Below are 27674 nucleotides of genomic sequence, written 5' to 3'. Positions count from 1 at the left end.
TAGCCTCGTTGTTAGAAACTCGTCTTAGAGTGCTTCAGTGTGTAATTGACTATTTACCCTAACAAGTCGTCTCCCATCCTGTCAATGTGTACTGTATACATTACATACTTTCTTTAAAAATAAAGTCTTTGATGTTTAAATATTTTATTTATATATTAATTTGCCATGCTTAGAACGCCGGCGGGCCTCTATCTCCAGGATTTTATTTTATTTATCAGTCAACAGCCTCTGGTTGGCTTTGGAACCGGTTGGTTTTGTCCTGTCATCTCTCAGAGATGCATTTCAGAGTTGCTCTCCGAGGTTGTTTCTGATTCTCGGAATCACATCATGTTTTATTGATATTTTCATATATCTGGATCACCAACATTTAGAGTCCATCTTCAAATCCCATTTATCAGACTTGCTTAGTTTCCGCTTGATATCCTCTTTCCAGCAAAACTGCTAAACTGACTTTGGGTGACTTTGCAAAAGTTGTGTCTTCACAAAAGTCTTTGCAAAACTCTTAGCAAAAGTCTTGAACTTCCCAAACTTTTCCTGAAGGCTCAATAGGATGGACTTTTCCTGATATGATCATGCCATGAGTGATAATACCATTCAAGCTCTGCTCCACTATTCTCACTGAAACAATATCTTTTCAGAAGTTTTTCCAGATACTATTAGAAACAATCATTGATGATGCCTTACTGCGGGTCAGGTCTCCATGGACTGGTTTAAGACACTGAGATATGCTGATGCAGACCCATCGTCTGCTGCAGCCCCTGCGTATTACTGGGCCAGAGCCAATAGGGGATCGAGGTGTGTGTGGTCACGGGAGTTCTGCTTGGTATGACCATGAGTCAGCCTGATCGGTGTATTCGCTGTGTGTGTCTGGTGTTGTCTGTCTCCCAAAATGCAGTGGACCCACTGGCAGGTGATCACACACAGGGTTAAGGTATCTAAAAGGAGAGAAAGCAAGTTACTTCTGAGTGGTAAACAACACACACACACACCATTCTTGTTGGTAGTCAGGGAGGGGTCACTTTGAACTAAGTTTGACCGCATATACAAGAGACATCATTTGAATTCTGAGGTGTGCAAGGTGTTTTGATGCTGAAGGAGTTTAAATGTGTGTGAGTTGAAAGCAACATACAGTGGATTGCGGAAGTATTCACCCCCTTGGCATTTTTCCTATTTTGTTGCTTTACAACCTGAAAGTAAAATGTATTTTTGGGGGGTTTGTATCATTTGATTTAAACACAACATGCCTACCACTTGGAAGATGCCAATTTTTTTTTATTGTGAAACAAACAAGAAATAAGACAAAAAAACAGAAAACTTGAGCGTGCATAACTATTCACCCCCCCAAAGTCAATACTTTGTAGAGCCACCTTTTGCAGCAATTACAGCTGCAAGTCTCTTGGGGTATGTCTCTATAAGCTTGGCACATCTAGCCACAGGGATTTTTGGCCATTCTTCAAGGCAAAACTGCTCCGCTCCTTCAAATTGGATGTGTTCCGCTGGTGTACAACATTCTTTAAGTCATACCACAGATTCTCAGTTGGATTGCGGTCTGGGCTTTGACTAGGACATACCAAGACATTTAAATGTTTCCCCTTAAACCACTCAAGTCTCAAATCTCTGGAAGACTGAAACAGGTTTCCCTCAAGAATTTACCTGTATTTAGTGTGTTCATCATTCCATCATTCATTCCTTCAATTCTGACCAGTTTCCCAGTCCCTGCTGATGAAAAACATCCCCACGGGGATGGTGTTCTCGGGGTGATGGGAGGTGTTGGGTTTGCGCCAGACATAGCGTTTTCCTTGATGGCCAAAAAGCTACATTTTAGTCTCATCTGACCAGAGTATCTTCTTCCATATGTTTGGGGAGTCTCCCACATGCCTTTTGGCCAACACCAAACGTGTTTGCTTATTTTTTTCTTTAAGCAATGGATTTTGTCTGGCCACTCTTCCATCAAGCCCAGCGCTGTGGACTGTACGGCTTAAAGTGGTCCTATGGACAGATACTCCAATCTCCGCTGTGGAGCTTTGCAGCTCCTTCAGGGTTATCTTTGGTCTCTTTGTTGCCTCTCTGATTAATGCCCTCCTTGCCTGGTCCGTGAGTTTTGGTGGGAGGCCCTCTCTTGGCAGGTTTGTTGTGGTGCCATATTATTTTCATTTTTTAATTATGGATTTAATGGTGATCCGTGGGATGTTCAAAGTTTCGGTTATTTTTTTATAACCCAACCCGGATCTGTACTTCTCCACAACTTTGTCCCTGACCTGTTTGGAGAGCTCTTTGGTCTTCATAGTGCCACTTGCTTGGTGGTGTTGCAGACCCTGGGGCCTTTCAGAACAGGTGTATATATACTGAGATCATGTGACAGATCATGTGACACTTAGATTGCACACAGGTTTACCTTATTTAACTAATTATGTGACTTCTGAAGGTAATTGGTTGCACCAGATGTTATTCAGGGGCTTCATAGCAAAGGCGGTGAATACATATGCACGCACCACTTTTAATTTTTTTCATTTCACTTCATCAATTTGGACTATTTTGTTCATGTCTATTACATGAAATCCAAATAAAAATCCATTTAAATTACAGGTTGTAATGAAACAAAATAGGAAAAACGCCAAGAGGGGTGAATACTTTTGCAAGGCACTGTGGTATCCTTTAATCCAAAGGTATCTCTGTAAATCCAAGTTATGAATGAATAAACTATTATGAATAACAATATATAATATCTAGGGCTGACCCCATTTAGTTGACTGGTCGGTTGTTTGGTCGACCGAGATATATTTTGTCTAGCAGTAGCATAAAATATATATAATGTCATAGTGTAGGCCGTGGGGATGGCACAGTCCACCACTCTAAGACGTGCTACTAAAATGGGATATGGTTATATTACATAAGAACAGTGGTTCAGCACTATTAAAATTATTATTATTTTATAACAAATATGTGTTCTCTTGCGTTGGATAGTGGTCGCTGTCCGCGGTTCTGAAACACAACAGTGCGCTGTTGAATTGGCACCTTTTCATAGACCATGTTGCTACAGTATGTGCTTAATAGCATAGTTAACCAGCATATTGGTGTTGAGAACAATGCGGCGGAGTCAGCAGCGGAGTTAGGAGATGGGAAAACAGCCCTTTCCTTAATTGTCTAAGAAAAGTGAGGAGAGAGGAAACTTAATTAGGTCTATCAATAGCCTTATTGTTAATTGTGGCTGGCTTTATAAATCATCCATATACTGTATATCTACAGAAATAAGACTGATCTGGTTTCAGGATTTGTTTTAAATAGACTACTGATTCTGTCAGCACCAAGCCTCACGCAACCACAACATGTTGGATAAAAAAAATCACATCATTCTGCTGTTTTTAATATTTCCTATGCTTTACACTTTTTTTTCATTAGAACAGCCTCTCTGGTATTATTGAAATGTATGTAGTGTTTTTTACACTGTTCCAAATTGTCCAAAATGTTTTATTTAAAATAATAATAAGCCTCCTTTTTCTTGATCTCCTTCTTATTCGTATTATTACTATTATTATTATGATCATCATTATAATAATAAGTAATGTCATTATAATTAGTAGGCTTAGTATATCAGCCTTGTATAGCCACCATCAAGCTGTAGGCCTAAGAGCACATCCTGTTTCGTCTTATTACTGTAACTTACTTTGATAAAGTAGCCTATTTAACTATTGAAATAATCAATCATTCATTTGTTCATGTCATCACACAGCATACGAGTCATTCATGATTTGAAATGCAAACAAGCATTTTAGTTTTAAAATAACAAAGCAATCGTTCAATTTCGGGAATTTGCATTCACAAATGAATGCGACTGTTTTTAGTCTTTGCTGTAATAAAGGCTTTTCAAAAACATTACAACAGACTCTCTGGTATGCTCATCGTTTATTTAGTGTTGTTTACATTGTTCCAAACAGTTAGAAAAATGATACTGTCATCTAACAACACTTGTTTGGCAGTCAGCGCTTGCTCCCTACCTTATTTTTCTTGATCTGCAGTATTTTCCACAACTAGTCAAATGTATTCCACAAATCCTGAAACCAGATCGGTCTTACTTCCTCTTTACCTCCTGAGCAACCAGTAAACATTTTCCATTTTCGAATGTATTTGTCACGTCATCTGCACACATTTTGCTGTGAACGTGGCACAGTGTTCAGAGTTTGTTTACAACCAATTTATTTATGTGTTCGTGATTGGCTATACTGTAGGTCAGACCCTATTGGTTATGTGCATCTGATGCATACATGTCATGTAAAGAGAGCAAGGGTTGAGGGAATGGGGAATGTTTTTTCTAAACAAACAAGGGATTTCAGTAACATAACTTTTCAGTCAGAAATGGCTGTATTTATGTTTCAGCTTTATTTTTGTCGTGGAGGGCACTAATAATATAGTGCTGTCCCCTGTACTTTTGGTTAGGGCCACTCATACACTCTGACTTAGTCTCCTCCAATCCTCTCCAACAAACCAACATCTCCATCTCCGAGTCCATCTCGCTCCACAATGTTAGACTGGCTTTACAAGGTATTATAGGGCTGTACTTGCGTTGGAGTGGGGGTGGGGGGTGGGGGGGTTGTTTTTTAATGTGGTAATCTTCTCGGGGCTAGGAACTCCTGCTGTCACCAGTGGGACCTCTTTAATCAACAGACAAGCCCTCAGCTTTGTTTGTTCCCCCTTTCTCGGATGTCTTGGCCTCGATCCAAGAACACATGTCCTCTTAAAATTGACATTTTATTTGAGTGTTTCCTCCTCTACTTGGTGGACTGTTGTTTTGTTCGTTTTTTCCCACCATTCTCTATTGTGATCAGCTTGTTGCTGTAGAATTGCGTGGCAGTGACTTGTGGTTGGCAGGGTGAAAACTACTGTATAGAGTGGGTTAGATAGTGTAGGTTTGTAGACCGTCATTGATAGATATACTTTTGTCTCTACTGCAAAGGCACGGAAGAGGAGGAAGAGAAAATAGCAGAGGAAGAAAAACAACACCTCGGGTTGTGTGCATTGTGAAACAGAAAATTATTTCCATCATCACTCGCGGCCTGGCCTCCCTCCCTCCCTCCCCCATCCATCCTTCCCTCTCCTCTCCTGGGATTGAAAAAAACACACCATCCGCTGGGACACAACTCTTTTAGATGTGTGGCGAGCAGGAGATGGAGAAAAAGCGTGGCCATGGGGTCCTGGTGGGAAATCACCCGCTGAGCAGCCTCCCCGGGCAGATGAAATGTCCTTATCTGCAGACAACAGGGGCTGCCACTGCTGTCCTTTTAAGCAGGGCAGCTGTGCTGGAGAAAGTCATTGTCCTGGCAGCTATAGCATCTCAACTGATCCGTTCTCCACACTGACCTTTGGGTTCTCCTCGCGTAGCCGCCACAATACACCAAACTTTCTATTACACAAGATGTTTGTTTATGTAAGGGTATTAGTGTGTGTGTGTGTGTGTTTGCATGTGCGTGAGCCCGTGCGTGCACACATTCTCATAGCTCTAAACCTCCCCCCCCCAAGCCTGTCAATCAACCCCTAATGAGCAGGAAATTAAGGAAGAAAATTATTCCAGCCACTTGGCTTTGATACTGCTTGATGTGCACTAATTGCGGCAGATTGTATCTGTATTATATTTCAAAAGATCAGTGGGGTGCTCTGGTAATTTTCATTAATCACACATAAAGGTGAGGCATTTCGATTTTCATTATTCCCCCACTTTTTCAGGCATTTATTTAGGGAGCCAGATGTTAATATAACTAAATGTATTATTACGCAACCACTACCGAATGTAGCTATTATGCTTTCGGCTCACGTCGTGGCTTCGTACCATTCCTGGTTTAGTTTCCCCTCTGTTCCTCTGTGCCTTCAGTTCCTCCTTTGTGTCATAAAGTTACAATATTGGGTTGAAAAGTGTCAGTCCCTCTCAAACACAAAGTACACAGCAAGTAATTAATTCACCTCTTTCCTGATAATTATTTGGTTTTTGGTGTTAAAAGTGGCACGCGCACACACACATTGTGACCTCGTACTGAGATGAATTACATTGCCAATGCGCTGCACTACTATCATCTACTCCCGTCGGCCCCTAATTATGCCCTTCCAGTACACTTTAGAGACGGACGAGAGGCAGTCAGGCACAGATGAAGATAGAGGCAGGGAGAGGGAGTGAGAGGCAGGGAGAAAGGCAGAGAGAGAGGGCGGGCAGAGGGAGGCAGGCAGAATAGAGAGAGAGAGGCAGGCAGAATAGAGAGAGAGAGGCAGGCAGAATAGAGAAAGAGAGGCAGGCAGAATAGAGAGAGAGAGGCAGGCAGAATAGAGAGAGAGAGGCAGGCAGAATAGAGAGAGAGAGGCAGGCAGAATAGAGAGAGCGGGGCAGGCAGAATAGAGAGAGAGGGGCAGGCAGAATAGAGAGAGAGGCAGGCAGAATAGAGAGAGAGAGAGAGAGGCAGGCAGAGAGAGAGGCAGGCATAGAGAGAGAGAGAGGCAGGCAGAGAGAGAGAGAGAGGCAGGCAGAATAGAGAGAGAGAGGCAGGCAGAATAGAGAGAGAGAGGCAGGCAGAATAGAGAGAGAGAGGCAGGCAGAATAGAGAGAGAGAGGCAGGCAGAATAGAGAGAGCGGGGCAGGCAGAATAGAGAGAGAGGGGCAGGCAGAATAGAGAGAGAGAGGCAGGCAGAATAGAGAGAGAGAGGCAGAGAGAGGCAGGCAGAGAGAGAGGCAGGCATAGAGAGAGAGAGAGGCAGGCAGAGAGAGAGAGAGAGAGAGGCAGGCAGAGAGAGAGAGAGAGAGAGGCGGGCAGAGAGAGAGAGAGAGGCGGGCAGAGAGAGAGAGAGTGAGGCAGAGAGAGAGAGAGAGGCAGGCAGAGAGAGAGAGAGAGGCAGGCAGAGAGAGAGAGGGGCAGGCAGAGAGGGAGGGAGAGGCAGGCAGTGAAAGAGCCAAGGACAGAGGTAGAGATAGAGGCAAGGGGAGACCGAGAGGAAGGCAGGCAGTAAAAGAGCCAAGGACAGAGACAGAGAGGCATCTCACGATGCACAGTTCCAGACCCTATGCCTGGCACGTTGCTTCTCATTGAGCTGACAAAGAGCTTGAATAATGTATCTATCACTCTTGTTGAGTGGGGGGACCGGGCGGCGGTGGAGGCTGCCAGCTTGTTATTGTCTCATTACAGGTGAAGATGACATGTGGCGGTGCAGCCTGCCATGGCCTGCTCTCCCTCTCCATTTGCCCTGGTTTCAGGCACCTCGCCCTGAGTGAGGAGAACAAGAGAGAGGAATAGCAATACTGTAGAGAGGTAGCGATGGATGGAGGGAGGGAGAGAGAGACCAGCCATGTCCCCTTTATCCCCAAAATGACATTGAATTGCTCCCCAGTACTATTTTTCTTTGGCAGGACATACTGTTATCGATGAATACGGGATTCAATAAAAGCAGGAGATGAGGCTCTCTCATCTGTGGTCAAAAGGGCCTGTGTCTGTCCTCTAGAAAATGTTCTCTCACTCTCTCTTCCTGACTTTCTCTGTATCTACCTCTCTTTTCTCCATCTCAATTCAATTGAAACAGTTATATTGGCATGGGAAACATATGTTTACATTTCCAAAGCAAGTGAAATAGACAATAAGCAATTAAAAAATGAACAGTAAACATTACACTCACAAAAGTTCCAAACGAAAAGAGACATTTCAAATGTCATATTATGGCTGTGTACAGTGTTGTAACGACGTGCAAATATAGTTAAAGTACAAAAGGGGAAATAAATCAACATAAATACGGGTTGTATTTACAATGGTGTTTGTTGTCTCTCCTTCTCCCTCTCAACCCTTCTTTCCCACCCTCCCTCCTTCTCAGTGGTCTCTTTTTGTCTATTTGCGTATGTTCCCCGGGCCTGAAGGGGAAACTCAATTACTCAGTAGCCTGGTTGGTCTCGCTGGATGCCCTCATGATTGATGTGATGTGGTGGTAGTAATGTTGGTATCATCCCAACAGATTGATTTGGGCCAGGGTCATTAAGCAGCCTATTATGGCCTGTGTCTTTCGTTTTCCAAGAGGTTAAGGTCAACGGATAGTGAAACCTGAGTCATAAACTTTCTGTACAGAGTGGTCAGCCTTATGGGAGATGCTGAGTGGAAAAAATTATATCAAGAAATGATTTGCGCATTCTTCCCTCCATAAGATAAGATGTAAATGTATTGGCAGATATAGTCTCTTCTAAAGACAAACATGGGTTTGACGTCACATAGGTGCCACGCATGCATACTGTACGTACGACGCGAATACACACCTACTTATTCTCAACTAGAACACACGTCATTATTCTCAATTAGAATACTTGTCCTTATTCTTGACTACAATACACGCATCATCATTATTTGTAGACACACACTTCACGTGTTCTATTCAAAAGCATGACTCCTAAGTGGCCTAATAGAAATGGGGAATATGTAAATATGTGAAGTACTAGCCTTTATTCTGATTGGATTTGTACAGAGTGAGTCTGCTTGTTCCAAAGCGCGTGCGGAAAAAAACACGACGTAGTCTTTTCAATACACTGAATATAACTTATCCAGAGAGATTGAATAAGTATTAAACAACCACCATTGGCACGTTGCGTTACACATCCTTTCTGTGAATCACAAGGTGTGAAACATACAAAGGCTTTTGAGTTTGCTTTGAGCAGAGGTCCAGGTGTATTGGACTTTAGAGAAAGGAAGAGGTTACAGGTAAAAAAAAACGGTTGTGTTGTAAATTGAGGGTTGACTACAGATGTGTAGCAAACTCACTGAGTTGTAAATGGGAACTTGAGATCAATAACAAAAGGACTAGAAAGACCTTAGCATGGGGGAGAAAGAGTGACAAAAGTCCTGGGAAGAGGTCCCAGAAAGAGATTAACTTAAAGAGGAACACATGGCACTGAAGTAGGAGGGGAGAAAGCTGAGGTGTGACAGAGAGCAGGATACTCCCCCAGAGAAGCCAGCAAAACAGCCCACCTCAGACCTGGACCACAACCTCAAAACTACAATGGGACAGACAGAATCCATAGAATTTAACCACTTCTGGGAAAATTGGAAAACTCTAGACCAAAAACAACATGAAGAGTTATCTATCCAAAACGGAGATGTATAGATAAACCACTTCTGCCATTTTAGAGACCACGTATTCACCCTGCACACTCTAATTGACAAATAAACAAACCAAAACAAAGGCAAAGTCTTCTCATGCTTATTTTTTATTTTTTTTAAAAGCTTAATTTGGCATGAGGGCCTGCTATACAAATTGATGTAAAGTGGTGTTGGGGGGAAAACATACAACATTATAAAATCCATGTACACAAACAACAAGTGTGCGGTTAACGGCCTTCTATGCCATCAAAAGGAACATAAAATTAGGATCTGGCAAAAAAATACTTGAATCAGTTATAGAACCCATTGCCCTTTATGGTTGTGAGGTCTGGGGTCTGCTCACCAACAAAATGGGACAAACACCAAATTCTGCAAAAATGTCCTCCGTGTACAACGTAAAACACCAAATAATGCATGCAGAAAAGAATTAGGTCGATACCCGGCTAATGATCAAAATCCAGAAAAGAGTCGTTAAATTCTACAACCACCTTAAAGGAATCGTTTTCCAAACCTGCCATAACAAAGCAATCACCTACAGAGAAAGGAACCTGGAGAAGAGCCCCCTAAGCAAGCTGGTCCTGGGGCTCTGTTCACAAACACAAACAGACCGCACAGACCCCCATCAACACAATTAAACCCAACCAATGAGAAAATGAGAAATCAAAAATATAATTACTTGACACATTGGAAAGAATTTACAAAAAAACGGAGCAATCTACAATGCTATTTGGCCCTAAACGGAATGGCAGAATAGCTGACCACTGTGACTGACTCAGACTTAAGGAAAGCTTTGACTGTGTACATACTCAGTGACCATAGCCTTGCTATTGAGAAAGGCCGCTGAAGGCAGACCTGGCTCTCAAGAGAAGACAGGCTATGTGCACACTGCCCACAAAATGAGGTGGAAACTGAGCTGCACTTCCTAACCTCCTGCCAAATGTATGACCATATTAGAGACACATATTTCCCTCAGATTACACAGATCCACAAAGAATTTGAAAACAAATCCAATTTTGATCAACTCCCATATCTACTGGGTGAAATACCACAGTGTGCAATCACAGCAGCAATATGTGTGACCTGTTGCCACAAGAAAAAGGGCAACCAGTGAAGAACAAACACCATTGCAAATACAACCTCTATTTATGTTTATTTATTTTCCCTTTTGTACTTTAAGTATTTGCACATCATTACAACACTGTTTATAGACATAATGTGAGAGAGAGAGAGATCATTTTGATTTTACAGGATGAAATAGAAGGTTTGAAAGGACCATGGGAAATAATGTATGTGTTTAAGTGCAGATCATTTGAGCTCTCATAAAATCTTTTATTGAAGCAGCTCTGCTCACCCCCCAGTAAGGTTGACAGTGTTTAAGTCAGGTATAATGTCTGTGGAGTTAGTGATGCAACCAGATCCCACATCCAATATTGTCCATTCATTAGATTTTTTGAATTGGAAAATAGATTTGAACGATCTGGACAATATTATAATATATTGCATGTTGTGCATGGATTGATAGAAGGAAAACCTTCCAATTATTCATAGCAATGCCACTTTTTACTTGATTAGATGTTTTTTTTTGTGCACTACTAACCAAACGTATCCTTTCACAATAACAAGAATCCCACTCTGAGCTTTTTTTCCCCTCCCCCTTCTCAACAATGTCATTAGCTCACTGTCCTTCCCTCATCTTTCACGTAGACCAGACGGACTCTTTCTCTTTGACTCTGCCAGGCGGAAGACTGTTTATCAGACCAATTTTCCCTCCCAGATGAAAGAAGTCACTTATTACACCCAAACTCCCTATTGGTGCAGCATGCTCGGTGGGAAACGAAAAAAAGTTCCGGAATGAATACATTTAAGATACTTTTTTGATGCCGTTTCTTCATCCACTTGTTTCCCCGCTCCTCCATTAATTCAGTTCCACCTGTAACTGGGTTAGTAATAACCCATCTCGCGCAAATTCCATGTTTTTTTGTCCCAACTTTTTTTCCCCGTCTATCCGAAAGAACACCCACAACAATACCACATTTTGTAAGGTACTCTGACAATGTGATTTACAAGAATAGTCAGTCAATTTAGTATATATTGTTTTTCATTGCAGATTTTTTTCTCGTGATAAATGTGAAAGGGTAGTAGAACAGAGAATGGATTGAGAGAACTCACCATTTCTATTTCTTAACTAGGTTTAGATACTAGTGGGAGTGTACACAGTGTTTTCCAGTCATCTTGGCAGGTAAAACAAATATTGATCTGAATAGATGGGAGAAAGTCCTGATTCCACTTTGGCATTATGGGGTATTGTGTTCAGGCCAGTGGCAAAAAAAATCTATTTAATCATGTTTAAATTCAGGCTGTAAAACAACATGTGAAAAAAGTAAAGTAATACTTTTTGAAGGCACTGTATATTCACTACTTGGTCAATTGATTTGATAGCATATTTAATACATGCAAACACATTCTATGAATTGATAGTACACCTCTCTCTGTTTTATTTTATTCTGTGGTAATGTGTTCAAGCTAATCAAAACAACGTTTTTTATGATACAGCGCGTAAGCTAAACAATACAATGAAATGCCTACTCGCAATAAAGCTCTCCTCGCAAACAATAATATTAAGCTATATGTATTTGTATTTACATTAGGCTGTTAGGCTATAGGCCTACTGCAAATTGTTGTTTGTTCCTGAACTGGCCGAATGACAGAGCTATCCTTCCGCACCACAATTTGGATGAACTTCTTTAACATTATTGTGCGATCCTGGCCGCTGCTCTTTCAACACCACGAAGGGCTCTCCAATCGCTGAAAATGACATCTCATCAAGATCTATTGCCTAATAGTCATACTCATCACTTATTATTATTATTATTATTATTACAAATAGAAGATCATCACTTCTCACCATGGTGCTCGTTCAGTAAATTTAGATCAAAGCTGAATAAATGTCTTGCAAGATAAAATCATGATTGATTAGCATTTGACATAACAGAACATTACTGTTAAACCAAAAACACCTTTCCCATTTCTCATGAGATTTTGGGGTGGCAATTTCTTTGAGAATATGTGTGGGCATAGACAGACGTTGCAATTGGAGGATGCTTTTTATGCATATTCTATAATGATACAGTAAGCTATTAAATTGGCTACATCTGCCAGTATAAACTTCAAAACAACAATTTGGTGTGACTTTTTCAGGTAAGATACAATTATCTAATGATCTAAAGGTTTGGACACTGTGAGTCCTTGAACTATTACCTGATAATGATCTGAGGAAACAAACCATGTATACACAACCAATAGTTTTTATAACGCCGTTGGTCTTAACAGAAAGAGAAGGGAGACTGTTTGTACAGGCCCTGTACTATACTCAGTGATTTTGTTTCTTAATTATCCCTACACAATTCAGTCACCACTCCTGGCTATCCCCCTTCCCACATTCATCTTTATTCAAAAATATATGTATATATTTATTTTGTAACCTTTATTTAACTAGGCAAGTCTTATTTACAATGACGGACTACCCTGGCCAAACCCTCCCCTAACCCGGACGACGTTGGGCCAATTGTGCGCCGCCCTACGGGACTCCCAATCACAGCCGGTTGTGATACAGCCTGGAATCGAACCAGAGTCTGTATTGACGCCTAGCACTGAGATGCAGTGCCTTAGACGTCTGCGCCACTCGGGAGCCCCCATCTTTGACCACAGCCATGTTGTTTTAGATAAGAGGCATCGACTCATCAGGTATTTTGCAATAGCTGTACAACAGTGTAGCCCAATCCAACCGCCAGTATTGCGTAGTGGTATGTTCATGGGAGATGAGACTGTCGGTCTATCTCTGCCAGCAGCAGGTAGGGTCTTTGTGAAGGCATCAGTGTGCAGCATGTTACAAAGCCTCTCTTTTGGAGGTTCTACACTGGAATCCATTTAGAGGAAGCATGGCCGCTTGTGTTCGGGATGTATGTTAGTCGGGAGGGTTGGCAGCTATCCTCATTGAATAGCTCTCTGTGGGATAGACCTCTGTGTCAGTTCAGCTTTAGCTGATTGAGGGAAGTCAAAGTGAAAGAATATATCTGTAGCCATTCCCATCCCCACAGAACTCTCTGAATACGGTGATGGAAGGCAGAGTTTTGGCTCCTCTTCACAGTAGCACCCTTGGGAGATTGTGAATGACATTACCTCATTTGCTATTTAAATTATCGATCAAATCACTGTGATCCAGAAAGAAAAAGTCTAACTTGTGTTGTTGCAATTCATTTTCAATTTTTTGCTGTATTTGACAGAGGCTCTGGAGCTATTTTGACGTCGGAGTTAGGCAGGGGTAAAGGTAGTGAGACACGCAGTATCTAGTACTGGTAATCATTCTCACCTACTGGAGTCCACAGTGCTTTGACATACTACTCCTGATGTGTGCTGTGAGGTGGTGTGATACCTGGGGATCCCATGGCCATGACCCCCTTCCTCCTGTCAGAAGAGATCATCTGGGCTTCAGCATAATTGCCCCTACAAATCGCCCAAATGAAGGCTCCCAGTTCAAGGCTTTGATTTTTGTTATGCAGTTATCAATATCAGTGGCTAGATCAGGGGTGGGCAATTATTTTTGCTTGAAGGCAAGGTCAGGATTTCAAAATTCAATGGAGGGCAACAGAGATTTTTCTGAGGGACCAATTTCTTCATTAAAATCAATTTACGGGCCAGAAAAAGGGCAGTTATTTGAAAACGTTTAGGTCCATTATAATTTCGACATACTTTCTATCTAGTTTTAAATGTTCAAGAGTGGCCTGGAGTGTTTTTTTAAACACCCTTTAATAATATTTATATATATATATTATTAAAGGGTGTTTAAAAAAATAATATATATAAATATTATTAAAGGGTGTTTTCTAAATACTTGTTTTCCCCACTGTGTATATATATATATATATATATATATATATATATATACACAGTGGGGAGAACAATATATATACAATATATACAATATATATACTTTCTATCTAGTTTTAAATGTTCAAGAGTGGCCTGGAGTGTTTTTTTAAACACCCTTTAATAATATGTATATATATATATATATTTATAATAATATAATAATAAATAATAATATACACTGCTCAAAAAAATAAAAGGAACACTTAAACATCACAATGTAACTCCAAGTCAATCACACTTCTGTGAAATCAAACTGTCCACTTAGGAAGCAACACTGATTGACAATAAATTTCACATGCTGTTGTGCAAATGGAATAGACAAAAGGTGGAAATTATAGGCAATTAGTAAGACACCCCCAAAAAAGGAATGGTTCTGCAGGTGGTGACCACAGACCACTTCTCAGTTCCTATGCTTCCTGGCTGATGTTTTGGTCACTTTTGAATGGTGGCGGTGCTTTCACTCTAGTGGTAGCATGAGACGGAGTCTACAACCCACACAAGTGGCTCAGGTAGTGCAGTTCATCCAGGATGGCACATCAATGCGAGCTGTGGCAAAAAGGTTTGCTGTGTCTGTCAGCGTAGTGTCCAGAGCATGGAGGCGCTACCAGGAGACAGGCCAGTACATCAGGAGACGTGGAGGAGGCCGTAGGAGGGCAACAACCCAGCAGCAGGACCGCTACCTCCGCCTTTGTGCAAGGAGGTGCACTGCCAGAGCCCTGCAAAATTACCTCCAGCAGGCCACAAATGTGCATGTGTCTGCTCAAACGGTCAGAAACAGACTCCATGAGGGTGGTATGAGGGCCCGACGTCCACAGGTGGGGGTTGTGCTTACAGCCCAGCACCGTGCAGGACGTTTGGCATTTGCCAGAGAACACCAAGATTGGCAAATTCGCCACTGGCGCCCTGTGCTCTTCACAGATGAAAGCAGGTTCACACTGAGCACATGTGACAGACGTGACAGAGTCTGGAGACGCCGTGGAGAACGTTCTACTGCCTGCAACATCCTCCAGCATGACCGATTTGGCGGTGGGTCAGTCATGGTGTGGGGTGGCATTTCTTTGTGGGGCCGCACAGCCCTCCATGTGCTCGCCAGAGGTAGCCTGACTGCCATTAGGTACCGAGATGAGATCCTCAGACCCCTTGTGAGACCATATGCTGACACATGCACATTTGTGGCCTGCTGGAGGTCATTTTGCAGGGCTCTGGCAGTGCACCTCCTTGCACAAAGGCGGAGGTAGCGGTCCTGCCGCTGGGTTGTTGCCCTCCTACGGCCTCCTCCACGTCTCCTGATGTACTGGCCTGTCTCTTGGTAGCGCCTCCATGCTCTGGACACTACGCTGACGGACACAGCAAACCTTCTTGCCACAGCTCGCATTGATGTGCCATCCTGGATGAACTGCACTACCTGAGCCACTTGTGTGGGTTGTAGACTCCGTCTCATGCTACCACTAGAGTGAAAGCACCGCCAGCATTCAAAAGTGACCAAAACATCAGCCAGGAAGCATAGGAACTGAGAAGTGGTGTGTGGTCACCACCTGCAGAACCATTCCTTTTTTGGGGGTGTCTTACTAATTGCCTATAATTTCCACCTTTTGTCTATTCCATTTGCACAACAGCATGTGAAATTTATTGTCAATCAGTGTTGCTTCCTAAGTGGACAGTTTGATTTCACAGAAGTGTGATTGACTTGGAGTTACATTGTGTTGTTTAAGTGTTCCCTTTATTTTTTTGAGCAGTGTATATATTATTAAAGGGTGTTTAAAAAAACACTCCAGGCCACTCTTGAACATTTAAAACTAGATAGAAAGTATATATATTGTATATATATTGTATATATTGTATATATATTGTTCTCCCCACTTGGTATATATATATACACAGTGGGGAGAACAAGTATTTGATGTCAATCAAAGAGGCACTGAGTTTGAAGGTAGGCCTTGAAATACATCTGAAGATACACCTCCAATTGACTCAAATTATGTAAATTAGCCTATCACATGCTTCTAATGCCATGACGTCCTTTTCTGGAATTTTCAAAGCTGTTAAAAGGCAGAGTCAACTTAGTGTATGTAAACTTCCGACCCACTGGAATTGTGATACATTGAATTATAAGTGAAATAATATGTCTGTAAACAATTGTTGGAAAAATTACTTGTCATACACAAAGTAGATGTCCTAACCGACTTGCCAAAACTATAGTTTGTTAACAAGAAATTTGTGGAGAGGTTGAAAAACGAGTTTTAATGACTCCAACCTAAGTGTATGTACTCCTGACTTCAACTGTATGTAGCCATCATTAGGCTAGATTATATAAATGGCTTTCTCTGTGTTTATATTTTTCACTTTTTTTAAATCTTTGATCTAGTACTTTATAATACTTTTTCGTAGGTTTTCCTGTGTCAGGATTGGCAAATATTTTGTGGTCACTTTTTAACAGATTAATATGACTACCGTTTCAGGACTATAATAATGAAATTCTTCTGTTGTGCGTTTTCTCTCCAGGGAGGACTGAGGAACAGCAAGCATGAGTGTACATTGTCGTCACAGGAGTATGTCCACGAGCTGCGTTCCGGCATCACTGAGGACAAGCTGCTCATCTGCCTGGAGTCCCTTCGCGTCTCTCTCACCAGTAACCCTGTCAGGTAAGTGTCCTCATTCTCTTGCTTACTTAATCCTCTTGATTCTTTGGTGGAATATAAGGGTTCCGCAGTGCAAAGTGCCCCCAAAATAAACGATGGAAGGAATCCAGCAGATGCCAACTTGGTCTGATTTCTTAGGCTGCATTCCAATTCTGATCGTTTTTCCACTATCAGATCAGCACTGAAAGATATCTGATGGGTAAAGATCTGATTGTCTTTTGACCAATCACAGTTAGTGGGAAAAAATGACAGAATTGGGTTCTCTATGTGAATGCAGCCTGGCATCTGCTGAATTCCTTCCATCGCTAGCTGGATATATGTCAGAAGATCTTTTAGGCCCACATGGAATAATGGGCTTGGTTAAGCAAGCATAGCCCGTAGCATAGCCCATTAAAACGAGCATAGGCAATGGTGTAGCCCACTAAACGAGCGGAAGCCCATGGTCTGCCATTCCATCACCACTCTATCCATTAGGCTCTTATAGATAGGAAGTCCACTTTTCCACATCAGCCAAGCCAGCCATTCTCTGTATCTGAGACCTTAAATCGCAAGGCGGCCCTCACCCTAAGATCAACCAGTTTGATTTTAATATTTCTCCCTCTCTCCCATCACCAAGAGTGGGTTTAGCTGCCCACATCCCCCTATTTTTTTAATCTGTTTTGATCATAGTAATGCACTACTTTAAAATAATTCCCCGTTTCTCTCAGTCCTGTGCCCGTTTCTAGCAAGCTTTGATTGGCCCTTCACTCAACCATAATTAGGCCATGGCGACTGCATTTGGGGAGCCTTTTTCCAACCACAAAGTTCTCATCTTCCGTTCTTGTAGATGGGGATCTTCAAATGTAATTTGGTCCCAACAGCACAGAGGAATCCTCAATGATAGCAGAACACTCTCAATTATTCACCAAGCCCCACTGTTGGAGAGATTGCTTAATGTGAATCAATGAACAGTGCATATAAAGTGGTCATCAGATGAGTGGCAGATCTTCTTTTATGTCTGACTCCCAGTTCTTGGCGATGACCCGGCAGTGGCCCAGCGGGCCATTTATTTGATCCAGTAGATACAGCGGAGGCGTTAACTTAGCATCCTAACAGCTTGAAAAACGAATCGGCTTTGGTGTGGTCTCACTAGAAAGATCATGCTAACTCACAGAACAACACAATGTGCTCTGCACTCCAAAGTAATTAATAGATTTTTACCCCCAAAAATCCCGCCCATCTCGCTCTCTCACTATGGGTGATTAATTGTGTTGCTAGAAACCAGGGGCCTCATTTATCAATAATGCATTGAAGCTATTCTAAAATACTACTTACAAACAGAATTTAGAATGTTTGTACGCATAGAAAAGTGTTATTTATCAAAAACAGCTAAAACAAATGTCATATGCACACCGGTAGGAGATAACATTGCTAAATACCAATTGGCCTCAGTGCTCGTGCGTGACCTTGGCTATTTGTATTTCAAAACGCCCCTAATTAACAATGTATTGTCAAAATCATCCCTTTAAAGTCTGTGGGGAATATACAACGCCGTACCTTGAAATACAACGGCACAACCAAACATAGCTAAACTTTTCAGAGACGGAAATAGAGGCGCTAGTGTCAGAGATTGAGTACAACCAAAATGTTTAATTTGGCTCACTCAGTTCTGTCTTGACCAGTGAAAATAAAAAAATTCAGCAGCGTATTTTGCGCATCACATTACCTGTCACCTGCACATTAAGAGTGGAAGCCTTTTCTGTTCACATAGTTGAACTAGGTTTGGGATGGTGCTTTTATGGCCATGCGTGTGCTGTCTATTGCTCCGTTTGTATTTGGAAACTCATTGATGGCATCATGGCAAAGAAACTCCTCTTGACTTCAACCTGTTGTGCGATGGTGTACAGAAATTGTATGTTGCAGTTCGTTTTGCTGAGGATTGCATCCAAAACATTGGCTCATCTGGGGATGTGAGAGGCTAATCGGCAACCTCCTGTTGCCATAAACCCAAGGGTGGATAGCACTTGGATGCGCACCGGAATGGCATTTGTTTGCCTTTTCTAAAGTCTTAAATCCTAAAATTGGTTTTGGTAAACGATATCTGATGAGCCAATCTGTACTTTCTGCCAAAAAAGTCACACTTTCACACGTGCCTCTAATTTGACAAATTACTGTACTTTATATGGCTTATTATTGTAACAAATGTACTGATGTGGTCAAATAATATGATATAGCCTGTCAAGATATGTTGCATGAATTCACAATGGAAAAACAATAAAATGTCATTTAAATTTAAATAAATTATTACTCTCACAATTTCACCAATTTTGAACATATATTTTCCCCATTCTACGCCTGACAAGCAGTTCCCTTATTCCACCACTTGGCACTGATGGGTATGCATGATCATGGCTGTGAATTTACGCACACTCTCTCAAGCAAATGTTCATATTGATAAATCTCACACTTTGCGTGGAAATTATCCCACACACGGTTGGTTTACGCACAGATTTGTCCATACGCTTGATTGATAAATGAGGCCGCTGAATCAGAAAAACGAGAAACAGCAAAACGTTGCTTTTCTGCTTCTTTGAACAAAACACCAAGGAGGGATATACACAGCCTCAAGGTAACCTCCCAAGTTCTTGCCTTCATTAAGCTAAAGACACCCTTTTATTGTTCGGCTTTATCTGATCACACAATACCTGTTCCCAGATCTGCCTTTGTGCTGTTTACCCACCAACTTCGCTAGCTACGTCTACCTGCCCATTAATCATGGGAAATGAGCGTAAATCACTTTTGCTTGAAAAGCCCACGTAACGCTCCCTGTGTGCCTTGCCGAGCTGTAAAGTTCTGCACCACTAGCTATGAAAATCACATAATTCCTCACACGGCGAAAGGCCAGTTGGTGCCAAGGGGACCGAGGGAGGCCAAGTCCGCCCTCTGGGTGTTTTCAAACCACTGAACTTGTGACCACTGAGCGAGGGAGCGGCGCTCTGCGGCAGCAATCACGGGCGCCCACGGAAGGCCAGGTCTAGCCAGGAGTAAGGCACCCTGGGGTGAGACAGGCGAGAGCTGGGAGAAACGCAGTGCTGTTGGAAGCCTGTTCTTGCTACTCTGCTCCTCTTCATAACTTTCAGTGTTATACTAAAAGGGAATTGAGGGTGGGAGGAAATGTTCTTGGAGCATAGCTAAGGTTACTCACAATTAATATGAATGCACTTAATTGTCACGGATCACAACACACAGGAAATGCAAACTTGCCGACCTGTGTTCTGATTGCATGTTAATGTAACCTTTTCTCTGCAATAGTCTGTGTGTTGGGAACTGCCATGCAAAACACAGCTGCTTAATTCACTTTATTTTTTAATTACCACCTGTGGACTACATAAGGACAAGCTTTACTGCAAGTGCTCTTTCATGGTAGTTGAATAATTAATTTCACTTTCAACAAAAGTAGATGCCTATGATCTTGGAAGAAAAAAATCCTACGTCAAAAGGACTTTCTGGCCAGAGTAAAATGACAAAAAATAGTTGACAGCCACAAAGTTATCACCCTGCAGTACTACACTGTCAAAGACTTGTGTGGCTGCTCTAAGGGGTTGTTTAAGTGACCTGAGCATCAACTCTGGCTCCTTCTTTGGCACTAACTTGGTATAAGGAGGAACTTTGCATGCAGAGAAAATGTAACTCATCCTGTAGTTTTGCCAAAAGGGCTCAGTTCTCCTTCTCTCATTGACCATAGAAGACAAACTGTATGCTTATGTTTGAGCAACAACGATGTTCCTATACATTTATTTAAAATCCCTTTAGCGTAGATCTTTGTCTTAGTAAGGATATATTCTGTATCTATCAGATTGTAATTCTGTGGTAGCGGTATCCTATATGTACTGCTATACAAATACCTGATATCTACTTTTGGCAATGTAGTTTGAGGTGACAAATGAACACAGGGCACTATGGTGTTTTATCTGTATACCTATTTTGATAAACTGTAGAATTACATGCAGCTCAACTCTCTCCATGCTTGCTCAGTGCAGCGTAACATACAGGTAACTGCCAAAATAATGGAAACACTTGAGTAAATGAGCGATACAAAGTATATTGAACACACAGGTGTGGTTCCTGAGTTAATTAAACAATTAACATTCAATCCTGTTGGCCATTATTTTGGCTATCATGGCTATGCGTTTTCCACCACCTTCAACAAGATACCAAATTATGGAATTTCCTGTGGTGGAATATTGTTGCGTACCTACAATAGAGTTCCAGACACTTGTAGAATATATCCCAAGGTGTACTGAAACTGTTCTGGCACGTGGTGGCCAAATGCCCTATTAAGACACTTTATTTAGGTGTTTTTATTTTATTTTGAAAGTTACCTGTATTTTCAGAGACCATGTGAGAAATATATATTGTGGCATGCGATAACAAAGGTCAATACAGCATACCTATTTGACCAATACAAAATGCTTCGTAATCACCACGTTTCCATAAGCAATTATAGACCATCAACGCTGAACTCGGCTATACAAAACTATTTTGAATGCTTTGTTTTCTTTCGTCTGTGTGTTTTAAGAATGCTTGCTATACCTTTCAATCAAGAAACGAAAGACCAATACGTGGGACTTAGAAATTCATTAAAACAGTGCTGTTTGTGGATCGCCAGGCACCTCCCTCCCTGATTACCTCTCCTTAACTCAGCAGAAAAAGTGAACGCTTCTAGTTCTGTAGTAGTGTTAGTCTTTTTCTCTGAGAGACTTGTGTTGCTCTGTAATGCGCCACAGCCAGTTAATGTCCTCCCGGTGGCCTGTGTTTGTGTAATAGTTTAATTGGCTGGGCTGTGCACCTGTTTGCCGGCCCAGGTGGCTGCAGGGCTGGTGCTGCAGTTCTTTCATCCCCCCTCGTCTCCCAGTCAGTCCAAAACAGATGTGTGGCAAGCAGTCCTCCAACATTCCCTCGCAGATGGCATCGCCCGAAGCAACCGCAAGCCCCATCCGTCTCCATGCTTCCAGTTTCCTCAAGCTGCCATTTTCTCTCCCCCCACTCCCCTCTTTTGTAAAACAATTACGCCTTGACCAATTATTCATCTCACACTTCTTTCTAAGCCCTTTTTAATTCTTTCATTTGGATATTCACTTCTTAATTTAGACCCGTCACGACGCCGGCTCTCACCACTTTCCAACGAGTGGTAATTCATTATCTTCTAATCCACTGACTTGATGCGAGATGCCAACTCACAGATAATCAAAGCTTCTTATTTTCTCATTTATGTATATGGAGTTAAAGTGTGGTGGTGTCATATTCAGTTATTTTTTTTATGGTGTTGCAGTGTGAGAGAAGTGCAACAGGGCTGGCAGCAGAAGTGCAGGAATTGAATATCACAAAAGCAAATAAGTATTTCTAAACCTTTTTTCCCACCCACTCATGCACAAACTCGACAGGCTTTTGTCATGTACATTTATATTTTTCAGGCTCCGCTTCCCACTACTAAGTTCACTTCTTCGTGGGGATAATTTTCCTCTCAAACAACATGGTTGGAGCTCTCCCCCTCTGAGCTACCTCTACCTGTCCCGATGCTCCACCAATACCTTCAAAGAGGAAGTAAGAGCGTTCTTAGGTCCTACACAGGGAACACACTGCTTCACACTTTCAAGGGCCCAGCTTTGGAGTTCCTCGTGCTAAGCCTTTAGTATTAGTCTGACTCCCTTCAAATCCCAGCAGTGAGTTCCATATAAAATGTGCTCGACTCTCAGATCCTCCAGACAGATTCAGACCAAAATTTAACTTGCCACCAACTTTTCATTATGTGGGAAAATCTTCATAGCATGACTAACATTTTCTCTGGGGCAATTTGGGGGCCTTTGTGTGCAGGCATCTGTGATTTGCTGCTGACGCTAGGAGTTTTCTCCTTCTCTGGGTCAGGACTGGAGAGTCAAGATGGAGCATTGTACTGTAGTGATCTCACAGCTACTGCCAGGGTATCTATGTGTCTCTCAGTCTCACCAGCTTTACCCCGGCTTAATGCCTGTAGCCACGCACTACAGAAGGTAACGCAGAGCGCTGGTAATGGGCTTAATAGTAGCTTTGAAGTGGGGATGCTTCTTTACAGGAGGCAGTTCATCAGCCTTGATTGACCGAAGATAACAAAATGATTGACTGAGAAACAATTAAACACCCACCAAGTGACTGACTGTGGAAGATGGTTTTCAGAAAAGTTACGCTTTGAAACGTACATGACCTCCGATACATTTTGTCATGTCTGTAGTTTGTTTGTTAGCGAATCTTTGGTGTACATTTCTTTGCAATAACACCTTTGTCGAAGGTCTTTGCTGAATCCCAAAAGACGGCTTCCAAAAATCGTAGGAGGTTTCTTGACGTTTGGAAAAAAAGGCACGTCTAAAATGATAAATATACTCCATTTTCGAAAACGGCAGCTATATTCCCGATAGCCAGTCATATTGACCAACCTTAAATAAAAATAGGCCTTAGTTATTGTATTTTACTGAATAACCACCAAACGTGAAATAGTAGTTATTTGTGATTTACAATGACAAATCACTTAAATGTAAATCCACTAAAACATGATCTACCACAATGTTGAGTGGATGATGGCTTATTACAGCCAGGTTGACAGTCAGCGAAGAGCTCTTAGTCTTTTGGATGTAAAGAGAGTGTCTCCTCAAGCTGAGAGCTGAAGCCTGGTTATGGGAAGTGTATTCATGTAATAAAGAGTCAACACTGTGCTGACAGATGTTTCTGGAGTGAGTTTGGGAAGACACGTAAGGTGCCAGCCCAGTCTGCCAGAGATGCTTTATTACAGCGAGGGGAGAGAATGTGTTCTCTACAGCTAAATCAAACTCGACGCCGGTCCAAGAAAGTTGATATACGGCTTTATAAAACACGATGTCTTCAAAGGGGTTCAAAAGTATATTGTGTTTTCTCATATTTCAGTGGCATATTTGTCAGGAAATACGTTCCCAAAGCCTTAAATCTTATGGCCAAATGTGTTATAACCAAGACAGAAAGCCATAATATTCATGTCTGCTAGCTTTAGAATGGGCGTGTTCTTGGTGTTCTAATGATGGAGTTTTTGAAAATATCCAGTGCAGCGTTTGACAAAGCTCTCCTACAAGCACAGAGAGGGCAAGATAGTCACAGCACGGACTTTTTGGGTCAAGCTGCCCTTCCTTTCCCAGCTCCGCTCTGGGACATAATGGAAACTTGCCGTTTGATTTTGACCAAACTATCAAACTCCAGGAAGTAAGAAATAAAGTTATCAAAACTTCACCTCTCGGTCCGTGAAATAAATTGTTTTACCATGGTGATGGAGTGAAACAGGGTTTGAAGAACTCAGCCAGGGTCGTCTACGCTGTGGGACTTGACTCTCCAGACTCCAAATGTTATTATAAACTGTCCTGCACCCCCCTAGGCTATAGACAAGCCCATTTTTTTTGCACTGGCACTTGTTAAGGAGAAATAGGTTTTGGAAATTAGAAAAATAATCTTTGCATGGGCCCAAGAGGCATGGATTTTGATATTGCAATGTGTTGTTTTTGTAGTTAACACAATTTATTTATTTGACTCTCCCCATTTGTTTTCTGTTCCCATTCTAATAATTTCCAGCAATAAATTGGCTAAATTGATTTTTGGGGGGGATTTTTTTACCAGATTATCATGAACAGTAGAGCACACAACAAGTTGTGACAGACAGGCCTGCTTTAAACTTTACAATTGACAACGAACCATGCTTAATTAAGAGGCAATCTTTCACATGCACATTTCTTGTACATTCCACTATAACTTCTACACACTCAGAAAAGAGTGGGTTAGCTAGGTTAAAACTATCACGTCTCTGACTTCATTGCAGCCTTTTTTCCCAGAGGCAGTAAAGGAGCCGAAGATCCAAATGTCCTCAGTGACTGAGCACATTTTAAGAGAGATGCCCATTTCCTTTTATGACACCATATGTTAACCTCAGCGGTAGCCATATCTACGGGAGCCCTGGAGCGAGGCATACATAATGCACATATCTGATTTGAATTCCATATTGATTTAGTTAGAAATTGTATTACGGCACAGGTACAGGGGGATAATTGTCGTGCTATTGCTCTACATCCACTACCCCATGGCCATTGCAATTTCTACAACTTCCGTTTCCTTGTTTATTGTTTTGTCGATGCAGAGCTTCTATTTATAGTAGTTTCAATATATAATTTCTGTGGACGTTGTCATGTTGCCCAGGCATGTGGTTCTCTGTGGAATGACAGTTCACAGTGGTCTGCTGTCAGAAACGACTGTCTTTTAGGGGCAGTGGAAAAGTATCTAGATAGAAACATTGTGAGTTAACTGTTAGGATTCCCTCAAGAACTCCTGTTGTGTGGTGGAATCCGCAAAGAGCAAAAAAGAAAGGGAAAAAGCCATAAAGCAAGAATACAACTAAACACTTTATTACAATATATATATATTTACATGTCACTTACATGCCTGTCTTATGTGAAACAATATCTTAAATGATCAGTTTTTTTCATAGCTCTTTGCAAAGATATTCTATCATTACGATGAGGGAGGTGGCACTATGATTCCTTTCCAGGCTGTCAAGATAAAAAGAGACGCAAACTTACTAGGGGGTGAGGAGTCTGTAATTGTGTAGGTCCTATACTGCTCACCACATCAAACAAGCGTCATTCATCCTCAGATCTTCCACACAGGTATAGCTATATATAAGCCCTATTTCAATTAATGGGCCTGATCAATCACGAATGCTTTAGTAACTCCACAGTAGTTTTCCCCTCTACTTCCCTCTATCATCGGCGCAGGAGGAGCCTTGTGCTGTTTAGGAGATAATTGCACATTTCAGGAGTGTTTTGTGCTCCGCGGGGGGTCATTTAGAAGTGTCTGGGGAAGTGCGCCGAGCTTTCCCCCTGTCCCCAGTCACTAAGTTGATTTCATCATGATGTTGCTTCTTCACTTTCCCTTCACACATGTTGCTGCCTTCAGCGCTTTCTTTGTCTGCACTCAATCACCTCCACCCTTCTTCCCTTAACTCCACATGCCTGGAACATTAATTTATGTTGTGGGTTTTGATGTGCAGTCATTTTGTGACCATTTTTTTATGGGGGGGGGGGTATCCTGCTGAGAGTCAAATGCCAGTAGAGGCGTCGGGCACTTCCGATGCCAGGCAATCATATTCGCAGGGTGCTGACACCGGGAATATTGTCCCTCGGAGTACGCCGCTGGGCTTTCACCCCTGTCCGACTCTCTGAAATCCAATATCTCTGTTGCCTCTCTCTCTCGCCTCTCTTGCTAGCCAGGAAGGTTAATGTGTCTTTGTAGTCATTCACATGACCACTCCACCGATGCCTGGTGCTGTCCACTCTCCCCGGTGTGAAATTAGCCATGCGTTTGCAGTGCTTTCTACATGGTTTCGACAGTGGTTTCTACAGGGTACGGACACTCCCATTGTGACTGTGTTCAAAGCAAAGATAATTACTTCTATTCTCTGCTCTGCCCCGGTACCTACAGTACCAGTCAAAAGTTTGGAAAAAAGTTTGGACACACCTACTCATTCCAGGGTTTTTCTTTATTTTTACAATATTTTCTGCATTGTAGAATAATAGTGAAGACCCAGAGTTACCTCTGCTGCAGCAGATACGTTCATTAGAGTTCAATTATTCACAGAGTTCAACACATCTCAACATCAACTGTTCAGAAGAGACTGCGCGAATCAGGCCTTCATGGTCGAATTGCTGCAAAGAAGCCACTACTAAAGGACACCAATAAGAGGAAGAGACTTGATTGGGCCAAGAAACAGGAGCAATGGACATTAGACCGGTGGAAATCTGGCCTTTGGTCTGATGAGTACACATTTTGAGATTTTTGGTTCCAACCACTGTGTCATTGTGAGACGCAGAGTAGGTGAGCGGATGATCTCCGCATGTGTGGTTCCCAGCGTGAAGTATGGAGGAGGAGGTGTGATGGTATGGGGGTGCTTTGCTGGTGACACTGTCTGTGAATTATTTAGAATTCAAGGCACACTTAACCAGCATGGCTATCACAGCATTCTGCAGCGATACACCATCCCATCTGGTTTGCGCTTAGTGGGACTATCATTTGTTTTTAAACAGGACAATGACCCAAAACACACCTCCAGGCTGTGTAAGGGCTATTTGACCAAGAAGGAGAGTGATGGAGTGCTGCATCTGATGACCTGGCCTCCACAATCACCTGACCTCAACCCAATTGAGATGGTTTGGGATGAGTTGGACTGCAGAGTGAAGGAAAAGCAGCCAACGAGTGCTCAGCATATGTGGGAACTCCTTCAAGACTGTTGGAAAAGCATTCCTCAAAAAAGCTGGTTGAGAGAATGCCATGGGTGGCTACTTTGAAGAATCTAAAATCTAAAATAAATGTTTATTTATTTAAAAATGTTTTGGTAACTACACGATTCCATATGTGTTATTTCATATTTTTGATGTCTTCACTATTATTCTACAAAGTAGAAAATAGTAAAAATAAAGAAAAAACCCTTCAATGAGTAGGTGTGTCCAAACTTTTGACTGGAACTGTATCTGAGTGGATAGCGGGTGGACCAACTTATGTCCCATCATCAAAATGGATCTGCTAGAGAGGACAGAGGAGGCAGTGGAGTAAAAGTGTACTTCATTTGAGAGCTGTGTGTGGTCGGGACAGCTGAGCATTTCAATCCACTCTAGGAAGAAGGAAGAAAGAACCAAGTGAAATGATTAGGGTTGCGTCTCAAATTACACCCTTTTTTCTAACACAATGCCATCTCTGTGTTTCCCTTCTTTCTTTTCATCGGTGCCTATTGAGAACACAACATTCTATATTAATCATACTTCCAGGTGTTTCATAGTTTGACCTTTCTCCTTCCTGGTTTGTGTACATCCGATGCCCAGAGGGCAGAGGAGATATACAGGAGGTCAAGGTCAGGGTGTGGAAAGGCTATGCCATTCATTAAGTCGTATTCACAAAGATGTATGCATTTTCATTCATTAAT

At 42.0% G+C, this 27674-nt stretch overlaps 1 protein-coding gene across 4 annotated transcripts in view; it reads left to right on the top strand.

The window, feature by feature from the left end:
• LOC139580189 (protein diaphanous homolog 2-like) overlaps window positions 1–27674 on the top strand; it is a 643765-nt gene that overhangs the window by 144951 nt on the left and 471140 nt on the right. For all 4 annotated transcript variants that reach the window (XM_071408766.1, XM_071408767.1, XM_071408768.1 and 1 more), the window contains one exon: window positions 16539–16678. In XM_071408766.1, coding sequence (XP_071264867.1) covers window positions 16539–16678 — 140 coding nt within the window. The remainder of the gene's footprint in view (window positions 1–16538; window positions 16679–27674) is intronic.

This window comes from Salvelinus alpinus, chromosome 7, assembly GCF_045679555.1.
Source record: "Salvelinus alpinus chromosome 7, SLU_Salpinus.1, whole genome shotgun sequence".
NCBI classification, from domain to species: Eukaryota; Metazoa; Chordata; class Actinopteri; order Salmoniformes; family Salmonidae; genus Salvelinus; species Salvelinus alpinus.
The sequence above is the reverse complement of the archived record's forward strand: the minus strand, read 5'-3'. Positions and strand labels throughout refer to the sequence as shown.